Source organism: Danio rerio, chromosome 7, assembly GCF_049306965.1.
Source record: "Danio rerio strain Tuebingen ecotype United States chromosome 7, GRCz12tu, whole genome shotgun sequence".
In the NCBI taxonomy this organism is placed as follows: domain Eukaryota; kingdom Metazoa; phylum Chordata; class Actinopteri; order Cypriniformes; family Danionidae; genus Danio; species Danio rerio.
In genome coordinates this window covers 39,845,001-39,862,993 of record NC_133182.1, presented here as the reverse complement: position 1 = coordinate 39,862,993, position 17,993 = coordinate 39,845,001, and the positions used below count along the sequence as shown (strand labels likewise).

General features: G+C 36.8%; 2 protein-coding genes across 6 annotated transcripts in view; one reads left to right on the top strand and one right to left on the bottom strand.

The window, feature by feature from the left end:
* esyt2b (extended synaptotagmin-like protein 2b) overlaps positions 1–17,993 on the bottom strand; it is an 860,030-nt gene that overhangs the window by 681,969 nt on the left and 160,068 nt on the right. The gene's annotated exons all lie outside the window — the stretch shown is intronic.
* Positions 1–17,993, top strand: part of otog (otogelin) — a 74,356-nt gene that overhangs the window by 16,228 nt on the left and 40,135 nt on the right. For all 4 annotated transcript variants that reach the window (XM_073908836.1, XM_073908835.1, XM_068222445.2 and 1 more), the window contains exons 15-23: positions 63–208; positions 2,401–2,533; positions 5,692–5,869; positions 5,968–6,092; positions 6,175–6,387; positions 8,148–8,313; positions 11,110–11,184; positions 11,616–11,659; positions 11,800–11,965. In XM_073908836.1, coding sequence (XP_073764937.1) covers positions 63–208; positions 2,401–2,533; positions 5,692–5,869; positions 5,968–6,092; positions 6,175–6,387; positions 8,148–8,313; positions 11,110–11,184; positions 11,616–11,659; positions 11,800–11,965 — 1,246 coding nt within the window. The remainder of the gene's footprint in view (positions 1–62; positions 209–2,400; positions 2,534–5,691; positions 5,870–5,967; positions 6,093–6,174; positions 6,388–8,147; positions 8,314–11,109; positions 11,185–11,615; positions 11,660–11,799; positions 11,966–17,993) is intronic.

The window sequence follows — 17,993 nt, the reverse complement described above, 5'->3', positions numbered from 1 at the left end:
CACCAAAGTTTAAAACAGTAGTATACTTGTTTCTGATATTGTATTTATTTTGTTTTAAACAGGAGAGTGCTCTGTGACAGGAGACATGTTCTTCCAGTCGTTTGATGGCCGGGTTTACACATTTCCTGCTACCTGCCAGTATGTTTTAGCCAAGAGCAGAAACTCTGGCAAGTTCACCGTGACCATTCAGAATGCACCATGTGGAGCTGTAAGTTCCTCTGCACTTTCATCTGCACCAGCACAAACCTGAAGTATTCGCACACAAAAGAGAAAAGACTTAAGGCATGCCAGATACTGCATGCCAAACCTTTCTTCATCGCGATCCAGAATTGCTCTAGTGTGGTGATCTAAAGAGTAATCTGGTGGCTGGAACACAGCTTCAGTACACAGACTTAAGATTACAGCTTCTAGATTTGTGCGATTAGTCAAGCTATTGACGTATTAGCAGTTCAAGCTGGTCTTGTTACTCTGTTTGTTAGAGTAACGTTTAGATTATAGCTTGTGAATTGTAACAAAAACAATTAACATACATAATGTTATGACAGCTGTTAATGTTATGACAGTTATGCCGAGTTCAGACTGCATGATTTTTAAAGTAGTCGTGTCACAGATGTTTTCATACTGCATGACTATCTGGACTAGCGTTTTGTCGCTGCTTTGTTTACACTGCAAGATGGATTGGCGACAGGGGCTTTCACATTGCATGATTTTACAATAGGAAGAATTGCCAACAACTTCGTCCAAACTACGTCTTACAGCCAAAAACATGTAGTATATCTTTTGTTATTAACTACATAACGAGAAAGAAGCCTTTATTGAGGTAGAAAATGTACATATTTGCTCACCTGGGTTTGAAGGGAATAAGCAGTTTCTCCTTAACTTTATTTTTTAACTTTCTGTATGAAACGTCAAACAGAAATGGGTGCTCCTGTCAAACCCCCACTAGTTTTTTCTCTATTTCTTGGGTCCAAATAAACCGAAAATGAGCGCTTTTAACTTCTCCCTCAACCTCTAGCTGGGCTGCAGGTACACACACACAAGTGAAAGCTGCTCTCTCATTGGCTGTAGGCGATGGCTGATGTTATTTTAAGTCAAAACTCATTTCACACAGCATGACTTGATTCGCCGACAGCTCCAGATATTTTGCATGCCAAATATCTCGCAGGCATCGGCGACTCATCGGCGATTCTCTCAGATCGCGTCTTTGATAGTTTATACTGTGCGATTGTCACTCAAGTGCACGAGCACCGATTTCCCTGTGATTTTAGGCATTTGTCTGCGATTTCTCAAAACCTGTCAGCGAGTCAAATTCGGGGCTAAAATCACGCAGTCTGACCTAGGCATTACTCCCTGAACATGTGTGACCCATTGGTTGGATCATTTATGTAGTGTTGCATAGTGTGAACACCTTAATGATTTACAAACATTCAAGTCATGTAATCTGAACAGCACCGAGATCTGCCAATGTTTAAAATTGTCTAGGGTGAACTTGGTTTAAAAGCTAATTTAAAAGAAGGGGCAAACCAAGCATTTTCTCTTGAATTATTTCTCCAACATTTTTCTATTATGTTATAGTATAAATGCAACTGTAATTGCTTCTTACAAGTTAAAAATAACATTTGCAGGCTGTAAATGAAAGTAGTGCTCATTACCAAATTTTTCAAACTGATAATCCATTATACTTGAACCCACATACTGTAAAAGTGTGGTATTGTTAGAGTTTTGCTGTAAATTCACTTTAATTACCACATAAATTGTGGGGCATAAAACATTATCTAAATCAGTGTCAGATTACTAAACATTTTTAATATTGAGATGAAACATTGTCTTGGATGTGCTTATGTCATGATTAGACCCTACTTAGCTCTGACAGAGAAAACATGAAACGATACAAATCATGTAGAGATTCTCCTCCTCAAAGCCTTCTTTTCCCGAAGCCCAGACCTGTTGATGCTAAAACTCAACACACAGAGATCAGTCTGGTATATGGTGTCTCTGTCTGGACTCTGAACAAGCTGTTCTGCTTATCTGAGCCTCTGAATGACAGAACCAGAGACTTTGTAGTTGATAGAGAGCGAGAGATGTATTTCAGCAAAGCGACTGCTGAAAGATCCTCTCATAGGCACCTGCTGGTAGCGTCCATCATTTGCTTGAATGGAACGATTCAGAGTTGGAGTGGTTTATCTCATGTGAACAGCTCTCGGTAACTCAAATGCTTAATTCCTAAACGACATGATTACTGAATTAGTCAAAATTGAAACAGATGAAGAGATAGGTTTGTGCCTTTGTGCAGACATTCATCCATTGTGCTGGATGTAGTGGTTCTGTAGATCCTCATATTGTGTGGTATGGGATCTTCTGGCTCTTCTAATATTGTTTTGCTCTGTGTTTGCTCTGCAGAATCTAGATGGGGCTTGTATTCAGTCGGTCAACCTGGTGGTAAATGAGGATCCACGCACCGAGATCACAATGAGCCACAGTGGAGAGGTTTTTCTGGCCAGCCAGTTTAGGATCTCACTGCCGTATTCAGACGGTAAATCACCACAGCTGCCTCATCATGCAATTAATATGTGTTTTTACCAAAAAGTACTACCATGGGTTTTTTGAGCACTGAAATGTTCAGAAGTACATTAGAATAATGTGAATTATCTAATAGCAAGGAACATAAATTTAGTCACACTTTATTTGTGATACAATTCTCACTATTAAGAAACCACTTTACAATAACAGTAGATGAATAATGATGTATTAATCTGTAAACTATACATTACTTTATTATGGATTAATGATGAGTTAATGCATGCGCTAATCATGAACTACCTTTACAACATGAATCACAAGACATGTTGTAAATTAATGTATGAATTAACATTTAGATTTAAGCATAATTTAACCATCACAAACTCATTATATGTTAATGTAAAGTTTTATTTTGACTTGAAGGGGCACATTACCACAAACTCATCCTTAACTTCTCATGAACTGCTGTGTTTAAACTGTTGATGTTGTCGGAAAACTTTTCTATTGTTATTCAGTTATTCAATGTAAACCCACTAGATGTATGTGCAAAAAGAGTTTATGAGTAGTTAATAATGGGTTTATGATGATGTGCTCCTCCAAATAAAGTCATGACATAATTATACATTAACATGTAATGAGGTCATAATGGTTAAATTATGCATAAACTAATGTGTTAATTAATACATTATTAACAAACTATCATGTCCTAACAAATAGTTAATGTTGCCGTTATTCACACATGAACTCATGTGACTCAATTTTTAGTTGATGTTAGTTCATGATTAGCTCACACCTTAACTCATCATTAATCCAAAATAAAGTAATGTTCAGTTTACATATTAACACATCAATATTCATATACTGTTATTATAAAGTGTTACCGAAACCATTAACTATGACTTTCATCTCTATAATAAACAGCTGATATCTTAATAATAGCCACTAGTTAATAGTGAGAATTGGTACTTATTAGACTATAGTTCTATCATGTATTTTTAGTCAACTTTAAGGTGTGCAGTTAAAGTAGCTGATCTTGACTGCACAACAGTTCCATTTTGCTTTCACATATGGTTAAGGTCATTTTAAAGGACTTTACAGCATACATAAACAAAACAACCAACCCCACACAGATATTGTTAATAAATTTAATAATTGTTTTTTAAACTATATATAACTGCACCTTTCTTGTAGCAGATAAGCATTCTGAACTGTTTTTAAAATCAATGTCAAACCTAAACCTAAAATCTTCTCGTCAATGTCTTAAGGTTTTTAATGGACTTTTGTCAGTTATTATATCTTAAAGCATACCATCACTTTGGGCTCTATTTTGATGATCCAGGCACAAAGTCTAAAGCGCAGGACGCAAAAGCATTATGAGCGTGTCCAAATCTACTTTTACTATTTTAAGGACGGAAAAATCTGCTTTGTGCCGTGGCGCATGGTCTAACAGGGTTAAGCTTATTCTGAGTTAGAGGTGAGTTTTGAGAATAAACCAATCAAGACTCTCATCTCCAATTCCCTTTAAGAGTCAGTTGCGTCGCACCATAGTGCATTTGCTATTCTCATGGCGGACTTTGTAAGTGGAAAAACTGAACGATTCACTAGCGAGAAAACAGTTAAACAGAGCATCTACAGCCCGAGAATGAGAGATAAGGCCTCATCATTATCTACTTTCACTTTCACTCACGTGGATAAGGAAACGTGTTGTACGCACAGACATACATTAGCCTATACAAAATTAATTCAGTTTGTTAAGCGCAAAGATTTGTTTCAAAAGTATTTCTAAATTCAGTTCTAATTTCCAGCAAACAAATAAATGAACAATAATAACGAAGTGTGGTCAAAAAACCAAATACACATGCAACACCCATTTGGTTTAAAACCTGACAGGTGGGCAAATCTAAGCTTGTTTTTAATAAAACAAATATAAATATGCATATATTAAATAATACTACTTATAATAATAACATTATACAAAAGCAAATTGTCATGAATAAACTGAAAACATGAGCTGAAACTAGTAAACAACAATTGTGGTGCACCTTGCGCCTCATTGCACCGGGTGTATGATAGGGCCCTTAATCCTGAAAAAAAAACAATTAGTACAGTACACAGTGTAAATTAATGAATATACACAGTACTATTAGTGTTATAATATAACTTAGTAGAACTTGATCACTTTTCTATATCTTTTAGACCCTTTTAAATATAAATTTAATTAAATGTAGATTGGCTGCACTGTGGTGCAGTGGGTAGCATGTTTGCCTTACAGCAAGGTGGTTGCTGGTTCGAGCCTTGGCTGGGTCAGTTCAGGGAATGAACAGTTCGCATGTTCTCCCCATGTTCACATGGGTTTCCTCCGGGTGCTTCGGTTTCCCCAAGTCCAAAAACATGTGGTACAGGTGAATTGGGTAAGCTAAATTGCCCGTAGTGTATGAGTGTGAATGAGTGTGTATGGATGTTTCCCAGTGATGGGTTGCAGCTGGAAGGGCTTCCGCTGCGTAAAACATATGCTGCAGAAGTTGGAGGTTCATTCTGCTGTGGCGAACCCAGATTATTGAAGGGACTAAGCCAAAAAGAAAATGAATGGGTCAATAAATGAATTTAGATTTTCTCATAGCATTAGTTCCTTTAAAAAATTAACTTACCATGGGATACCCTTATATTTGAACATCTACAAGTAAACTAAACTAGTTGACAGATATTAGTGTTTTTTTTTTTTTTTTTTTTTTGCTATGTTATAATGATTTACTCCTTGCCTGAATTTGGGTAAATTACAGATTACATACTGTAAAAAAACATATGACCACTTTTTAGCCTATTCGTAATATCCAAAAATGTAAATTTCTGTCATCAATTACAGTACTCACCTACATGCTGTTCCAAACCCAAATGACCTGGTTTGGTTTCTTCTGTGGAACGTGAAAGAAGATACTCTGAGAAATGTCTAGTGAAAGTCAAGGGAAACCAAAACTATTTTGTTACCAGCATTCTTCAAAATGTTTCACAGCTGATCATACTTGTTTGAAATGAAATGATGACACACAGTATAGGCAACAAAATACCAATATGTCGCATTACATATAATGTGTTAAATATTGTGAAAAATGGTTTAAAAAGTATGTGTTATTTATAGTCCAGCATGTGTTTAATCGAGTGATGTCTTCTCAGATATGTTTCAGATCCAGGAGCTGTCGTCCATGTTTGTTCAGGTGAAGTTATCGCAGGGTCTGTGGCTGCAGTATAACTGGAAGGAGTTCAGGCTGTACCTGCAGCTGGAGGAGCAGTGGAGAGACAACACTTTGGGGCTCTGTGGAACCTTCAACGGCAACATTCAGGATGACTTCCTGTGGGTTTTAATCTACTTCCTACTTTCATGCCTTCCTTGCTAAGTGTTTTTAACTCATGTTCAACTTGCGAGTTGATCTGGTTCATGTGTTATTGCAGTGCACCTTCTGGCATGATAGAAAGCACACCATTCTTGTTTGGAAATGCATGGCGTGTGTCTTCTGCATGTGTGCCACGGCCAAGCTTACCCCAACTCGACCCTTGTGACACACATCAGCAAGCAGGTGATTCAACAAGCTACAAACATTTAAGTCTTTTAGGTTGTGTTATTCTGTATGGAATAAATGTATCTCTGTATGATTTCAGCCTCTTATGCTGTGGAGAAGTGTGATGTGCTGACGCAGGAGGTGTTTTCTGCATGCCATGAGTATGTGAGTCCGGTGGGGTTCCAGCTTCAGTGTCGTGCAGACGTTTGTAAATGTGGAGCACTGTGTCTTTGCTCCATCCTGGCTCACTATGCTCGCACCTGCCGGAGACATGGGGTCATCATTGAGTTTCGCTCGCACTTGCCTGAGTGTGGTGAGTCTAACATGTTCAAGACCAGCTTTTTTGTGATTCAAATAAGCCTTTTAAGCGGCATACTGGGATATACTGGGATTACTGGGATTTCAAATGAATGTTTTATTTTGTAATATATATTATAACGTGATTTATTCCTGTAAGTTTCAGCCTTGTTACTTCAGTCTTTAGTATTCAATGATCCCGCAAAAAATCATTCGAATATGTGTCAGCAATCTATAATCAATTGAACTTTTAAACAAGCAGCATTTATTATAGATTTACTGTTAAAATAACAATTGTTAAAATTCCTTTTGCTGCTAGTTCAAACAAATGATTTAACACAAGTTAAACCAACACAATTCTTAAGTTTATTTGGAACAACTTAAATGTTTTATGTTCAATCCACTTAATTTTGTACAAAGTTAGCTTAATCAATCTGTGTTGGGACAACATGGAGTTGTGTGGATCCCAGCATTTTTAATGTCTTAGAGGGAAATTTTTGTTGGACAAAACTTTATTTTAAGATAGATTTCCTACTATTAACAAACTGTTAATTATGAGTTTTGTCTCAATAAACTCCTAATTTTCTGGTTATTAATTGTTATTAAGATAGTAGTTGGGTTTATTATTAGATCGGTTAGGAATGTAGAATAAAATAAAAAAAATATGTGCTTTATAAGTACTAATAAACAGCCGATGTCTTAATAATAGACAAGTTATAAGCCACTAGTTAATGCTGGTGAAAGTTGGTACTTAGACCAAAGTGTTACCAAATATTCTTTCTTGGGTTTAATAAAGAAGAAATATTATATATGAAATGAATGAATATAAATGACAGTTAAATGAATGGTTATTTTTAGATCCCGGATTTCAGGTTTTTTGTTTAGTTTTGGTCTGTAATGTACGGATAATATTCATATTTGTCCACATTTCAAAATAAAAATGTCATTTAAGCATTTTATTTCTTTCAATAATATGAACATTTTAGTTGAAAAATAACAATAGAATGTCATGACTTCAGACATGTTTATATTCATTTTTCGACAACACAATACAAATGTTTAAACTTCAGAAGAAAGTTTGTTATGGTAAAATTTTACAATAACAGTACATGAATAATGATGTATTAATATGTAAACTAAACATTAGTTTATTATAAATTAATGATGAGTTAAGATGTGCGCTAATTATGAACTAACTTCATGTGTGAATAACGGCTACCTTAATTACTTGTTAGTACATGTTGTTATTAATGTATTAATTAACATTTAAGTCTAAGCTAAATGTAACCAACATGAACTCATAAGCTGTTAATGTATAATTATGTCATACTTGGAGGGGCACATCTCAATTTACTTATCCTTAACCACTCATGAACTCCTGTTTAAACTGTTTATGTTGATGTTGACGAAACACTTTTCTATTGTTATTCAGAGTAAACGCACTATATGCTACGCACGTACTAATGGTTAAATTATGCATAAACTAATGTGGTAATTAATACATTATTAACAATCTATCATATACCAACAAGTAAATAAGTTAGACATTGTTCACCCATGAACTCATGTGACTCAAGTTGTAATTAAAGTTAGTTCATGATCAGCGCATACAATAACTAATCATTAGTTCATCATAATGTTTAGTTTACATATTAACACATCATTATTAATGTACTGTTATTGTAAAGTGTTATTATTTACTGCATTCACTCATTCCCATTTTCATTGTGCTCAAGATTAAAGTTTCTATGTGTGCTGTGTATGTGTTTTTTGCAGCTGTCTCGTGTCCGTCTACTATGGAGTATGGAGTCTGTGTGTCTGCATGTCAGCGTCGATGTCTGTTTCTATCTCTCCCTCAGCCATGTGGAGACGAGTGTGAGGAGGGCTGCGTGTGTCCAGAAGGAACATACTTTAACATGCATACGCACACCTGTGTCCCACGGTACAGTATAGTCCAGAGCATGACTTAAATAGTCAACTTTGGGATTGAGCTATTGATTATTATGAAAGATTTCTTTTTTTATCAAACACTCCCTTTACACCTTTTAACAATTACATTTCTCTTTCGTTCCAAATATAAAATTAATTAGGAGCAAGTCCATCTAAATCTGTCAATCACAATTCACTGATATTAAAATAATAATAACAATAATAATAAAAAATACTGTAAAATTTATAGTAGGCTGTAAATACGGTAATCTACTGTAGTAACTGCACTGTAATGTATAAAACAGCACACTGCTGTAAATAACTGCAAAATGATATGTTATTGTTACTGCTGTTACTGGACAATTACAGAAGAAATAATGCAGTTTTACATTGAATATTATTGAAATTACTGTAAATACATGGTTCACGGTCATTACTCCCTTTAATTCTACAAAATGACATGTTAATCTTACTGCTGTTACTCTAAAATTACAGTAGAAATGTGAATTTACATACAGTTTCATGGTCACCACTACCTCAACTCTAACTTTCGATCCACATCTTATGTACAGACTATTGTAAGTTCTACCTACATAACAGAGCTAATGTTGTTTACCTTTGTCTAAGTTCAGGATTATATGCCCTAGTGGAATGAAACCAATGCTCAAAATCACCCTTCTAATTTTAGCTCTGCGATTTGCCCCAGATTGAGTTATTTATTGTGTGTGGGAGAGAAGATTTTTCTAGCCACTGTTCGCTGTAGGCTGTGAAATGTTATGGACCTGACAACCTCAGGTGTTGTATAACGCTTTTAGCCACCTCGCCCTCACATGGGTTCACTTCCCTGAAATGTCCCGTGTCCCACTGCCACATACTCAGTGTGTGCTAGAGTTACAGCACTCACACTGGCAGAGGCTGAGAGAGAGTAAGGGGCGTGATAGAGGGGACTTCAGCCTCTTTCTCTACTATAGACTCCACTGCTGCGTTGTGGCCTGTAGTCTTTCACCTCTAACCCAACTAGTTTTGCTCTCTTGAACAGCTCAAAGCGTTTACGGCCGGCAGACTCTAAAAGGAACACCCACTTGGAGGCTAAACAAGGCTTTTGTCAACTGACTGCCATTCATTTTTAGCTTGGTTATAGTAAAAGAAATAAAAGCCTAGTATAAAAGTAGATACTCATGCGCTATAATAATGTCTCTTTTTCAGACTCTGCTTACTGACTGACTAGTTTGAATATACTTGCCTTCACTAAGAGCACCCTTATAATTGTCACAACAAAGCTTAAAATATGCACATGGATCGAAACCTCAGTGAGGCAGCTGAAGTTGTTGCTGTTAACACACACTTCATCACTTAAACCAACATTTTCAATTCCATTTCACAGTTAAGTGGAGTTAAAGTATAAAATAAATGCAAGCCAAGAAATGTTCACACTTTTTCTAATGTACAATTTATGATATTAAACATAAGAATTTTACCTCAATAAACAACTAGCTAACAGCTTAAACGGCACTTACTCTTCCCCTTTTTAAAGATTTAAAAATTATATTATGATTCTTCTGAGTGTGCCAGTTTAGGTTCAGTTTAAAACACAGTTCAGATTTTTTTTGTTATAATGTGTTCAAAAGTGTCATTTTGGGGACGTGTACACAGGTCACTGTTTTAGGGGTGTGTTGCATCACATGAAAATTAGTTTCAACTTCCCGCCTAACTTAACAAGGGGGCGGAGCCAAGAGCTCCCCCGCTTTGTGTATGGCAACAGACAGGCAGACAGAGAGAAGCAACATGAGTGACAGGACCACCATTCAGCACTCAGACACAGACCAAGCAGAGAATACTGTTGAGGAATCAATATTCCTAATATGCCAGAATATGTCAGAGTGGTACTTACAAAATCATTAGTGTCTTTGTATAGTTTTACAGCCGCTACGATGCATGCGTCATCCGTATAGGGAAGTAATGATTAGCAGGTTTCACTATTAACCGCGCTTTAATTCGTCACGGTTAAGTAATCATAAAGGCTTCTCAACACCGTGTTTCTGCACGGATCAAAACGGCAACAAAGTCAACTGTGTGCTACTTTAAAGTTCTCAGCTTGTACACCGAGACTAATAACGACGCACACTGAATTAACTTTGACTGAGGCTATAACTAAGGCAAATTTGCTATTTCTAATAGAGGGACGCGCATGTGAGGCAACGCTCTTACACTTTCCAGCTGCACCTCAGTTCTAATAAACAGTTAATATATTAATAATAGGCAGGTAATAAGCCAGAAGTAAACCATGTAAACTATTACTTAAACTAAAGTTTTACCCAAGAAATAAATGGGACAAGGTAACAACTACACTCTCCCTACAAGCAAATGTCAATCTAAGCAAAACAAATAGACATCCAGTATAAAAGTAGACACTCACGCGGTATAGTACTGCCATCAGTGATTTGAGTGAATTGTTTCTTTTCAGTCTTCTTGTTTAAGGTGAAGTTTCACTTAAAAACATAAATTTTCTCAATGTTTACCCACTCTCTGATTGTTTTAAATCTGTATGATTTTTTCTTCTTTATCCGCTTTAAATATGCTGGTATCCAAACCGTTGATGACAGCCATTGAAGTATTTTCACGATTATGAATGTCAGTGTTAACCATCAACAGTTTGGATACCAGCCTGTTTAAAGTGGATATTGTGTAAATATTAAGTACAGTTTTTCGTGGTCTTGGGTGTATAGAGTAACATTTATTCCCCACATACAGCATAAAATGTAGTATCTAATATTTTTTGTCTAATATTTCTATGTATATTGTGTTTCAGAAATGAATGTCCGTGCAGTTTTCTTGGTGCTGACTACTCTCCTGGAGACGTGATTATAACATCATCAGGTGTACAGTAAGACTGCTTTATTCACTCATATTAAACATTACCACACTGACCTTGTAAGATCATAATGTTTCATACAGTACATCACAATCATATACTGTATAAGTATGTCATCATATTTGGTAACACTTTATTTTGATGGTCCATTTGAGTATTAGTAGACTGTCTGCTTAATATTTGTTGATACTGCTCCTTCAACAGACATTTAACTGACTATAAGAAACTTTGCAAGTACATGTCAACTTACTCTAACCATAACCCTAACCCTGACCTAACAGTCTCTAATGAGAATTAGTTAGCATGTAGAAGGAATGTAACTTAATTCAACAAACAGACTATCAAAATAAAGTATGACCTCATTTTTCATATATACTGTATCACTGCAGCCCTGGTACGCTAACTTCCTCATCAGTTAAAACCTTGCTTTTTAACCTGAACAGAATTTGCCAAGATGGAAAACTCGTTTCCCAGACCTCAATTATTGGTGAGTATTGTATTTCAGCATCCCGATGTGCTTTATCCAAGTAGAACTCATTGAATGCCAGCATTTTTTGAAGTTTGTTTGAATCTACGGATCTGCAGTGCTGAAGTCAAATGTGCTTTCCTGTCTTTTTTCTCTCTCAGAGACCCTTTGCCCAGCTGGGCAGTTTTATGAGGATTGTGGAAATCGAGTCGATGGCCCCTCTGCCAGTAAAGGTTTAGCCTGTGAACAGACCTGCGAGACATATTTGCTAAACCTCACCTGCTCCACTCATGAGCCGTGCGTGCCAGGCTGCGTCTGTCCTGCAGGGTGAGTGGGCTCTGTGATGTCTTCATTCTCAATGTCTCTTATCACTTACAAGAAACTTGCTGTTGTGGACCATATTTGTGCCATGAATAACCTAGTTGAAGTTCAGATGTTAGGGCTGCACGGTGGCACATTGGGTAGCATGTTCGCCTCACAGCAAGAAGGTTGCTGGTTCAGCCATGGCTGGGTCAGTTGTCATTTCTGTGTAGAGTTTGCACGTTCTACCCGTGTTTGTGTGGGTTTCCTCAGGGTGCTCCGGTTTCCCCCACAGTCCAAAGACATGCGATATAAATGAATTGGGTAGGCTAAATTGTCTGTAGTGTTTGTGTGTGGATGAGTGTGTATGGATGTTTCCCAGTGTTGGGTTGTAGCTGGAAGGGCATCCGCTGCATAAAACATATCCTGAATAAATTGGCGGTTCATTCCACTGTGGCGACCCCTGATTAATAAAGGGACTAAGCCGAAAAGAAATAATTGAATGAAGTTCAAATGTTGTCAGTCTAATACATTTCAATTTCAAGGTGTTCAGCAAAGCTGAATGAGTAGGCAAAAGGAAAAGAAAAAGACACTCAAACATCCGTCGCAAAATAAAATGTTACATTATTGAAATAAATAGAATAAATAAATAAATACATAAATAAAATAATTTTGCGGTAGCGTGACCCTCACACACTTCTCATCAGAGCTCGCTGAACTGAACTGAACTCCCATACATGCGTGCTTACATCTAAAAGGTAAAACAACCACAGAAATAGTCCACCTAAAGGGGATATTTATACACAATGCATTTTAAACATTAAGTGACGTTAAAATATCACAATAAATAACCTTGAAAAAAAACAGAGCAATCACTAACTTACCAGACTGCTGTTGTGTTTGCGATAAGGAGGGACGAGGCTGAATCCAGCTTTTTATTTGCAGCTTCTTATTGACTCTATGCGGTCCACCTTAAAAAACAGCGATGCTTCCCTTTTTCAGCTTTTTAATTCACGCTCAAGAGAACACACTGAACAAGGGCTTATTATACTGTTCTGGCGCCATCTTGTGGATAGACAACGTCAACTGTCTTTGGCCGCCGGCGAGCTTTCAGAAATTGTAAATATTTTAAAATAGGCACAATTCTTACAAATAAACTGCATAGTTGCAATCTAAGCAGCTACATTCTTGACTAAAAAAGGCTCAAAAGTACATTTCTATTGTGTGTAGTACATTGTCTAAGAACAGTAATATTTATCAAACTGTAGCGTCTTTGCTTGTTGCTTGCTGTATGTGGGCGGAGTAATACACAGAGGTAAAAGGTGAAGTGGCCTTTGTGTGATGTTTCTGGCAAAATATTGCACAGCTATCAGCCAATCAGATTCATGAACCAGACAGAACTGTTGTATAAATATTTTTATCAGTTGGAAATGTGTGTAAACAGTGTGTAAAGGGGCTTAAAAGCAGCATAAATTCCTCCATATTAAACTTTTCTGACACCTGTGTTGAACTAAATTGGGCATGGTAATGCTATATACAGTATAGCATGTCCTGTTTTGAGGTAGATGTCTGGCTATATTGCATTTTATTTCGGTCAAACTACTCCTTTTCTTATTTGTTGTGGACTGAGATTCATCTTTTCAGTGGTCTCGCTTGCTTGTGGACTGTTACTGTAAATATAATTAAATGTTTTATTGAGTTTTTACTGTTTAAACTACTAGCTGACTGTTACAAATCCTTGCTCATTTGAAAGCTCACTCAAACATCATTAGCTTTCAGGTAGGACAACAACAAAAAAAATATATATTAAATGCAACTACAGTTCATCTAGAAAGTATACGTAGCACTTCACTTTTTCCACATTTTTTATGTTACAGCCTTATTCCCAAATAGATTAAATTCATTTATTTCCTCAAAATTCTACACACAATACCCCATAATGACAATGTGAAAAAAGATTTTTTGAAATTGTTACAAATGTATATATATATATATATTAAAAAAAAAAAAAAAAAACGGAAAAATCACATGTACATAAGTATTCCAAGCCTTTGCTCAATACTTTGTTGATGCACCTTTGGCAGCAATTACAGCCTCAAGTCTTTTGAATATGATGCCACAAGCTTGGCACACCTGTCTTGGGAAGTTTTGCCCATTCCTCTTTGCAGTACCTCTCAAGCTCTATCAGCTTGGATGGGAAGTGACGGTGTGCAGCCATTTTCAGATCTCTCCAGAGATGGTTAATTGGATTTAGTTCTGGGCTTTGGCAGGGCCACTCGAAGACATTCACCGAGTTGTTGTGCAGCCACTCCATTGATATTTTGGTGGTGTGCTTTGGGACATTGTTCTGCTAGAAGATGAACCATCGCCCCAGTCTGAGGTCTCTGTACATTGCTGCATTAATCTTTCCCTCTATCCTGACTACTTTTAATTCCTGCTGCTGAAAAACATCCCCACAGCATGATGCTGCCACCACCATGCTTCACTGCAGGGATAGTTTTAGACTGGTTATGAGCGGTGCCTGGTTTTCTCCAAACGTAATGCCTGGCATTCACTCCAAGGAGTTAAATTTTAGTCTCATCAGACCAGAGAATTTAGTTTCTTATGGTCCGAGAGTTCTTCAGATGCCTTTTGGCAAATTCCAGGTGGGGAGTGGCTTCGTCTTACCACTCTATCATACAGGCCAGACTGGTGGATTGCTGCACAGATGGTTGTCCTTCTGTAAGGTTTTCCTCTCTCCACAAAAGAAAGCTTGAGCTCAGTCAGAGTGACCATCAGGTTATTGATTACCTACCTGACTAAGTCTCTTCTCACCCGATCACTAAGCTTAGATGGCCGGCCAGCTCTAGTTAGAGTCCTGGTGGTTCCAAACATATTCCACTTACGGATGATGCAGGCCACTGTGCTCATTGGAACTTTCAGAGTAGCAGAAATGTTTCTGTAACCTTCCCTAGCCTTGTGCCTCGAGACAGTTCTGTCTCAAAGGTCTATAGACAATTCCTTTGTCTTCATGCTTGGTTTGAGCTTTGATATGCTGTCAACACTGAGACCTTATATAGACAGGTGTATGCCTTTTCAAATTATGTCCAATCAACTGAATTTACCCCAGGTTAACTCCAATTAAGCTGCTAAAACATCTCAAGAATGATCAGTGACAACAGAATGTACCAGAGCTCAGTTTAGAGCACAGGTGTCAAACTCAGTTCCAAAAGGGCCGCAGCTCTGCACAGTTTAGTTCCAACCCTAATTAAACACACCTGATCAAACTAATTGAGTCCTTCAGGCTTGTTTGAAACCTACAGGTAAGCAGGGTTGGAACTAAACGGTGCAGGGCTTCGGCCCTCCAGGAATTGAGTTTGACACCCCTGGTTTAGAGCTTCAATTTAGTTGCAGAGCTTCATTGTCCTTATGGGGTATTGTGTGTAGAATTTTGAGGAAATAAATGAATTTATTACATTTTGGAATAAGGCTGTAACAAAAAAAAGTGCTATGAAAATTTTCTGGATGCATTATAGAGCCAAAACAGAGGCAAAATAAGTTTTGAGTCTCTAGTGAAGCTTAAGTCGTTTGAAGTGCTTTAAAATGTGCATTTTTTAATTTATGTTTGACGTAATCTCAACTGAAAAAAAGAAGATAGAGTGGGACATAGAGTAGCCCCTCCCGTTTTAAAAAAGCAGCCAATAGCATTTTGTTTCATCACAGATCTGCCAGGTAAAGTGGTTGAGCTCAAGTGCATTAAATGAAAAGCAAATGAGGAGCATCTTGAAGGGGGCAGGGCATATCATATACTAGAGAGCAATGACTGGTCAAGATTTGTATAAGGGGACATGAAAAAAAAAACAATGGTTCATTAAGGTGGAATAGACAAACTACAAGCTTCACATTTTTATATCAGTTTTATATCTTCTAAACTCATATTTTGTCATTGCATATTAGCTTGCATATTAACTGTTTTTGAGTACTTATGAAAGTACATTTAATGCCTAATTCTTTAACAATGAAACAATCCTAATTCTAATTCTATGGGACAATCCTATCCCATATCTGAAGTTAACTGCTGCAACAACAAACTAAGATGCTAACAATTAATAACCAGACAATTTGGAGTAGTTAATACTCTGAAAAAAAATGGTTTATTGCAAATTGTTGCAACTATTTATATGGGCTGAGTTTAATTAAATTGAACATTACTAAATCTCAGTTTAAATTTAGCCTTATATTTATTATTTGCAACCATTTACCTCAAAAACATTAGTAAATCCAATGAATCATTATGTGTTATATCAATATGTGTTTATTATGTTTGTTTGTAAAAGTGTGTGTTAGTTTTTTGTAAGTTATTTATTTATTTACTTGGTTTTATTTATTTTTTGTTGACATGGCACCATCAATGAACTTCAGTGGAACCACAATGTGTCCATTAATCCTATGCACATGTTAGTTAAAAGTCTTGCATTTTACCTTAATGAATGAATGTTTTTGATGGAAGTGAATGCAAAAGCACTTTTATCATAAAAGTACATGTATCACCACTCTGCTTTTTCAGGGAACCAAGCATTTCTGGCAGATCTTGAGCTTTACCAAGCTGGTTGCTTTTGTTTTTATCTACAGTTTTCAATGACTCAACTGCATGTAACATTTTCATAAACACTGATCTCTTCAAAAGAACCAGTGTGTTTAATTCCTCCCCCTAGTATATTTAGTATTTTTATATATTTAAAGGTTAGCTGCTTCCGTGTTTTGCAGTGATGCAGAGGATTTAGCTGGTGAATGGCTTTATGTGTATTTACGTGTGAGATGGTGCAGTGATCCATGGCTAAGCTCAGTGGGTGGAGTTTCATCAGGAACTACTCAATTCCATTACACATGCATGTTTTCTATAGCTAATCTGGGTTTAATAGTGTCTTTAATCAAATTCCATTCAAATAGTTTCTTCACATAACCAAACCGCCTTAGCTTCCCCTGCAGATGCAGAGCTTTAGCATAAGATGCAAAGTAATGTAGATCTGCAGAAGCATACAAACCACCATAGGCGTCTTTCACGGGCTGATGGCATTGGACTCTACATGTCGAGGTCTCAGTCGGATGGTGTTTGCTGGAGCAGGTGATGATGTCGATACAGATCAGTTAAAGGGTCTCCGCTGACTCAGTGGGAACCTTTGCTGCTGTCTGCAGCAGGTGAAAAGAGTTCTTTGTCGCTCAGCTTCACTTCCCCCTTCTTTTCCCCCCTCGCGTCACGTTCCCACTAAAGGGGCCTCAGAGAGCATGACTTTTGCTCTATAGATGGATTTTTGTCATCTGATACGTTTAATGCCAGTGTCTACACAAGCAAACTGAGGTTAAGTGCCATATCACAAGCTTAACTTCCTAAAGCCATCCTCAACCATAACAGCATGATAAGACCTCGTCTCAGTTGTCCTCTATCCAACACCAGCATTAGTAGCAGTGAGACTGGGAATATGCCATATTCAGTTTTTTCTTCATTTGATAGTTCTCATTATCTTTGAAGTAGCTGCAGAATTAATTTAACTAAATCAATTATTTGACCCTAAAAAATTCTGAAATTCAGGCATCATTTACTCATTCTGATGTTGTTTCATTCTGCTATTTGTTACATTTTAAAAAGAAAAAGTCAAAGAATCACAGAGTAGACTCATGCGTGAAGTGCTGTATATTGGTATTCTGGCAGTATGATGATGCTGTTTGGGAAAGAAAAATAAAAGTTTACACATGAAATGAAAAAAAAAACACACAAAATCTTAAAACTATAATGCCCATAACAGTCAAAACTGAGATTTATATGTCACGTGAAAGCTGAATAAGCTAAATAAGCATACTATTAAGGCAAGGGAAGTTTGTAAGGATATGATAGTATTTGGCCAATCTGAAATCTATATGTGGGCAAAAAAAATCATTTAATTCAATTCAAGTTTATTTGTATAGATAGGTCTTTACTCCAGTTTTGAACTGTGAGAGTGTGTCTGAGCCTTTGATGTTATCAAAGGCAATTCCAGAGATTAGAAGCCATAAATGAGAAGGCTCTATCTCCTTTAGT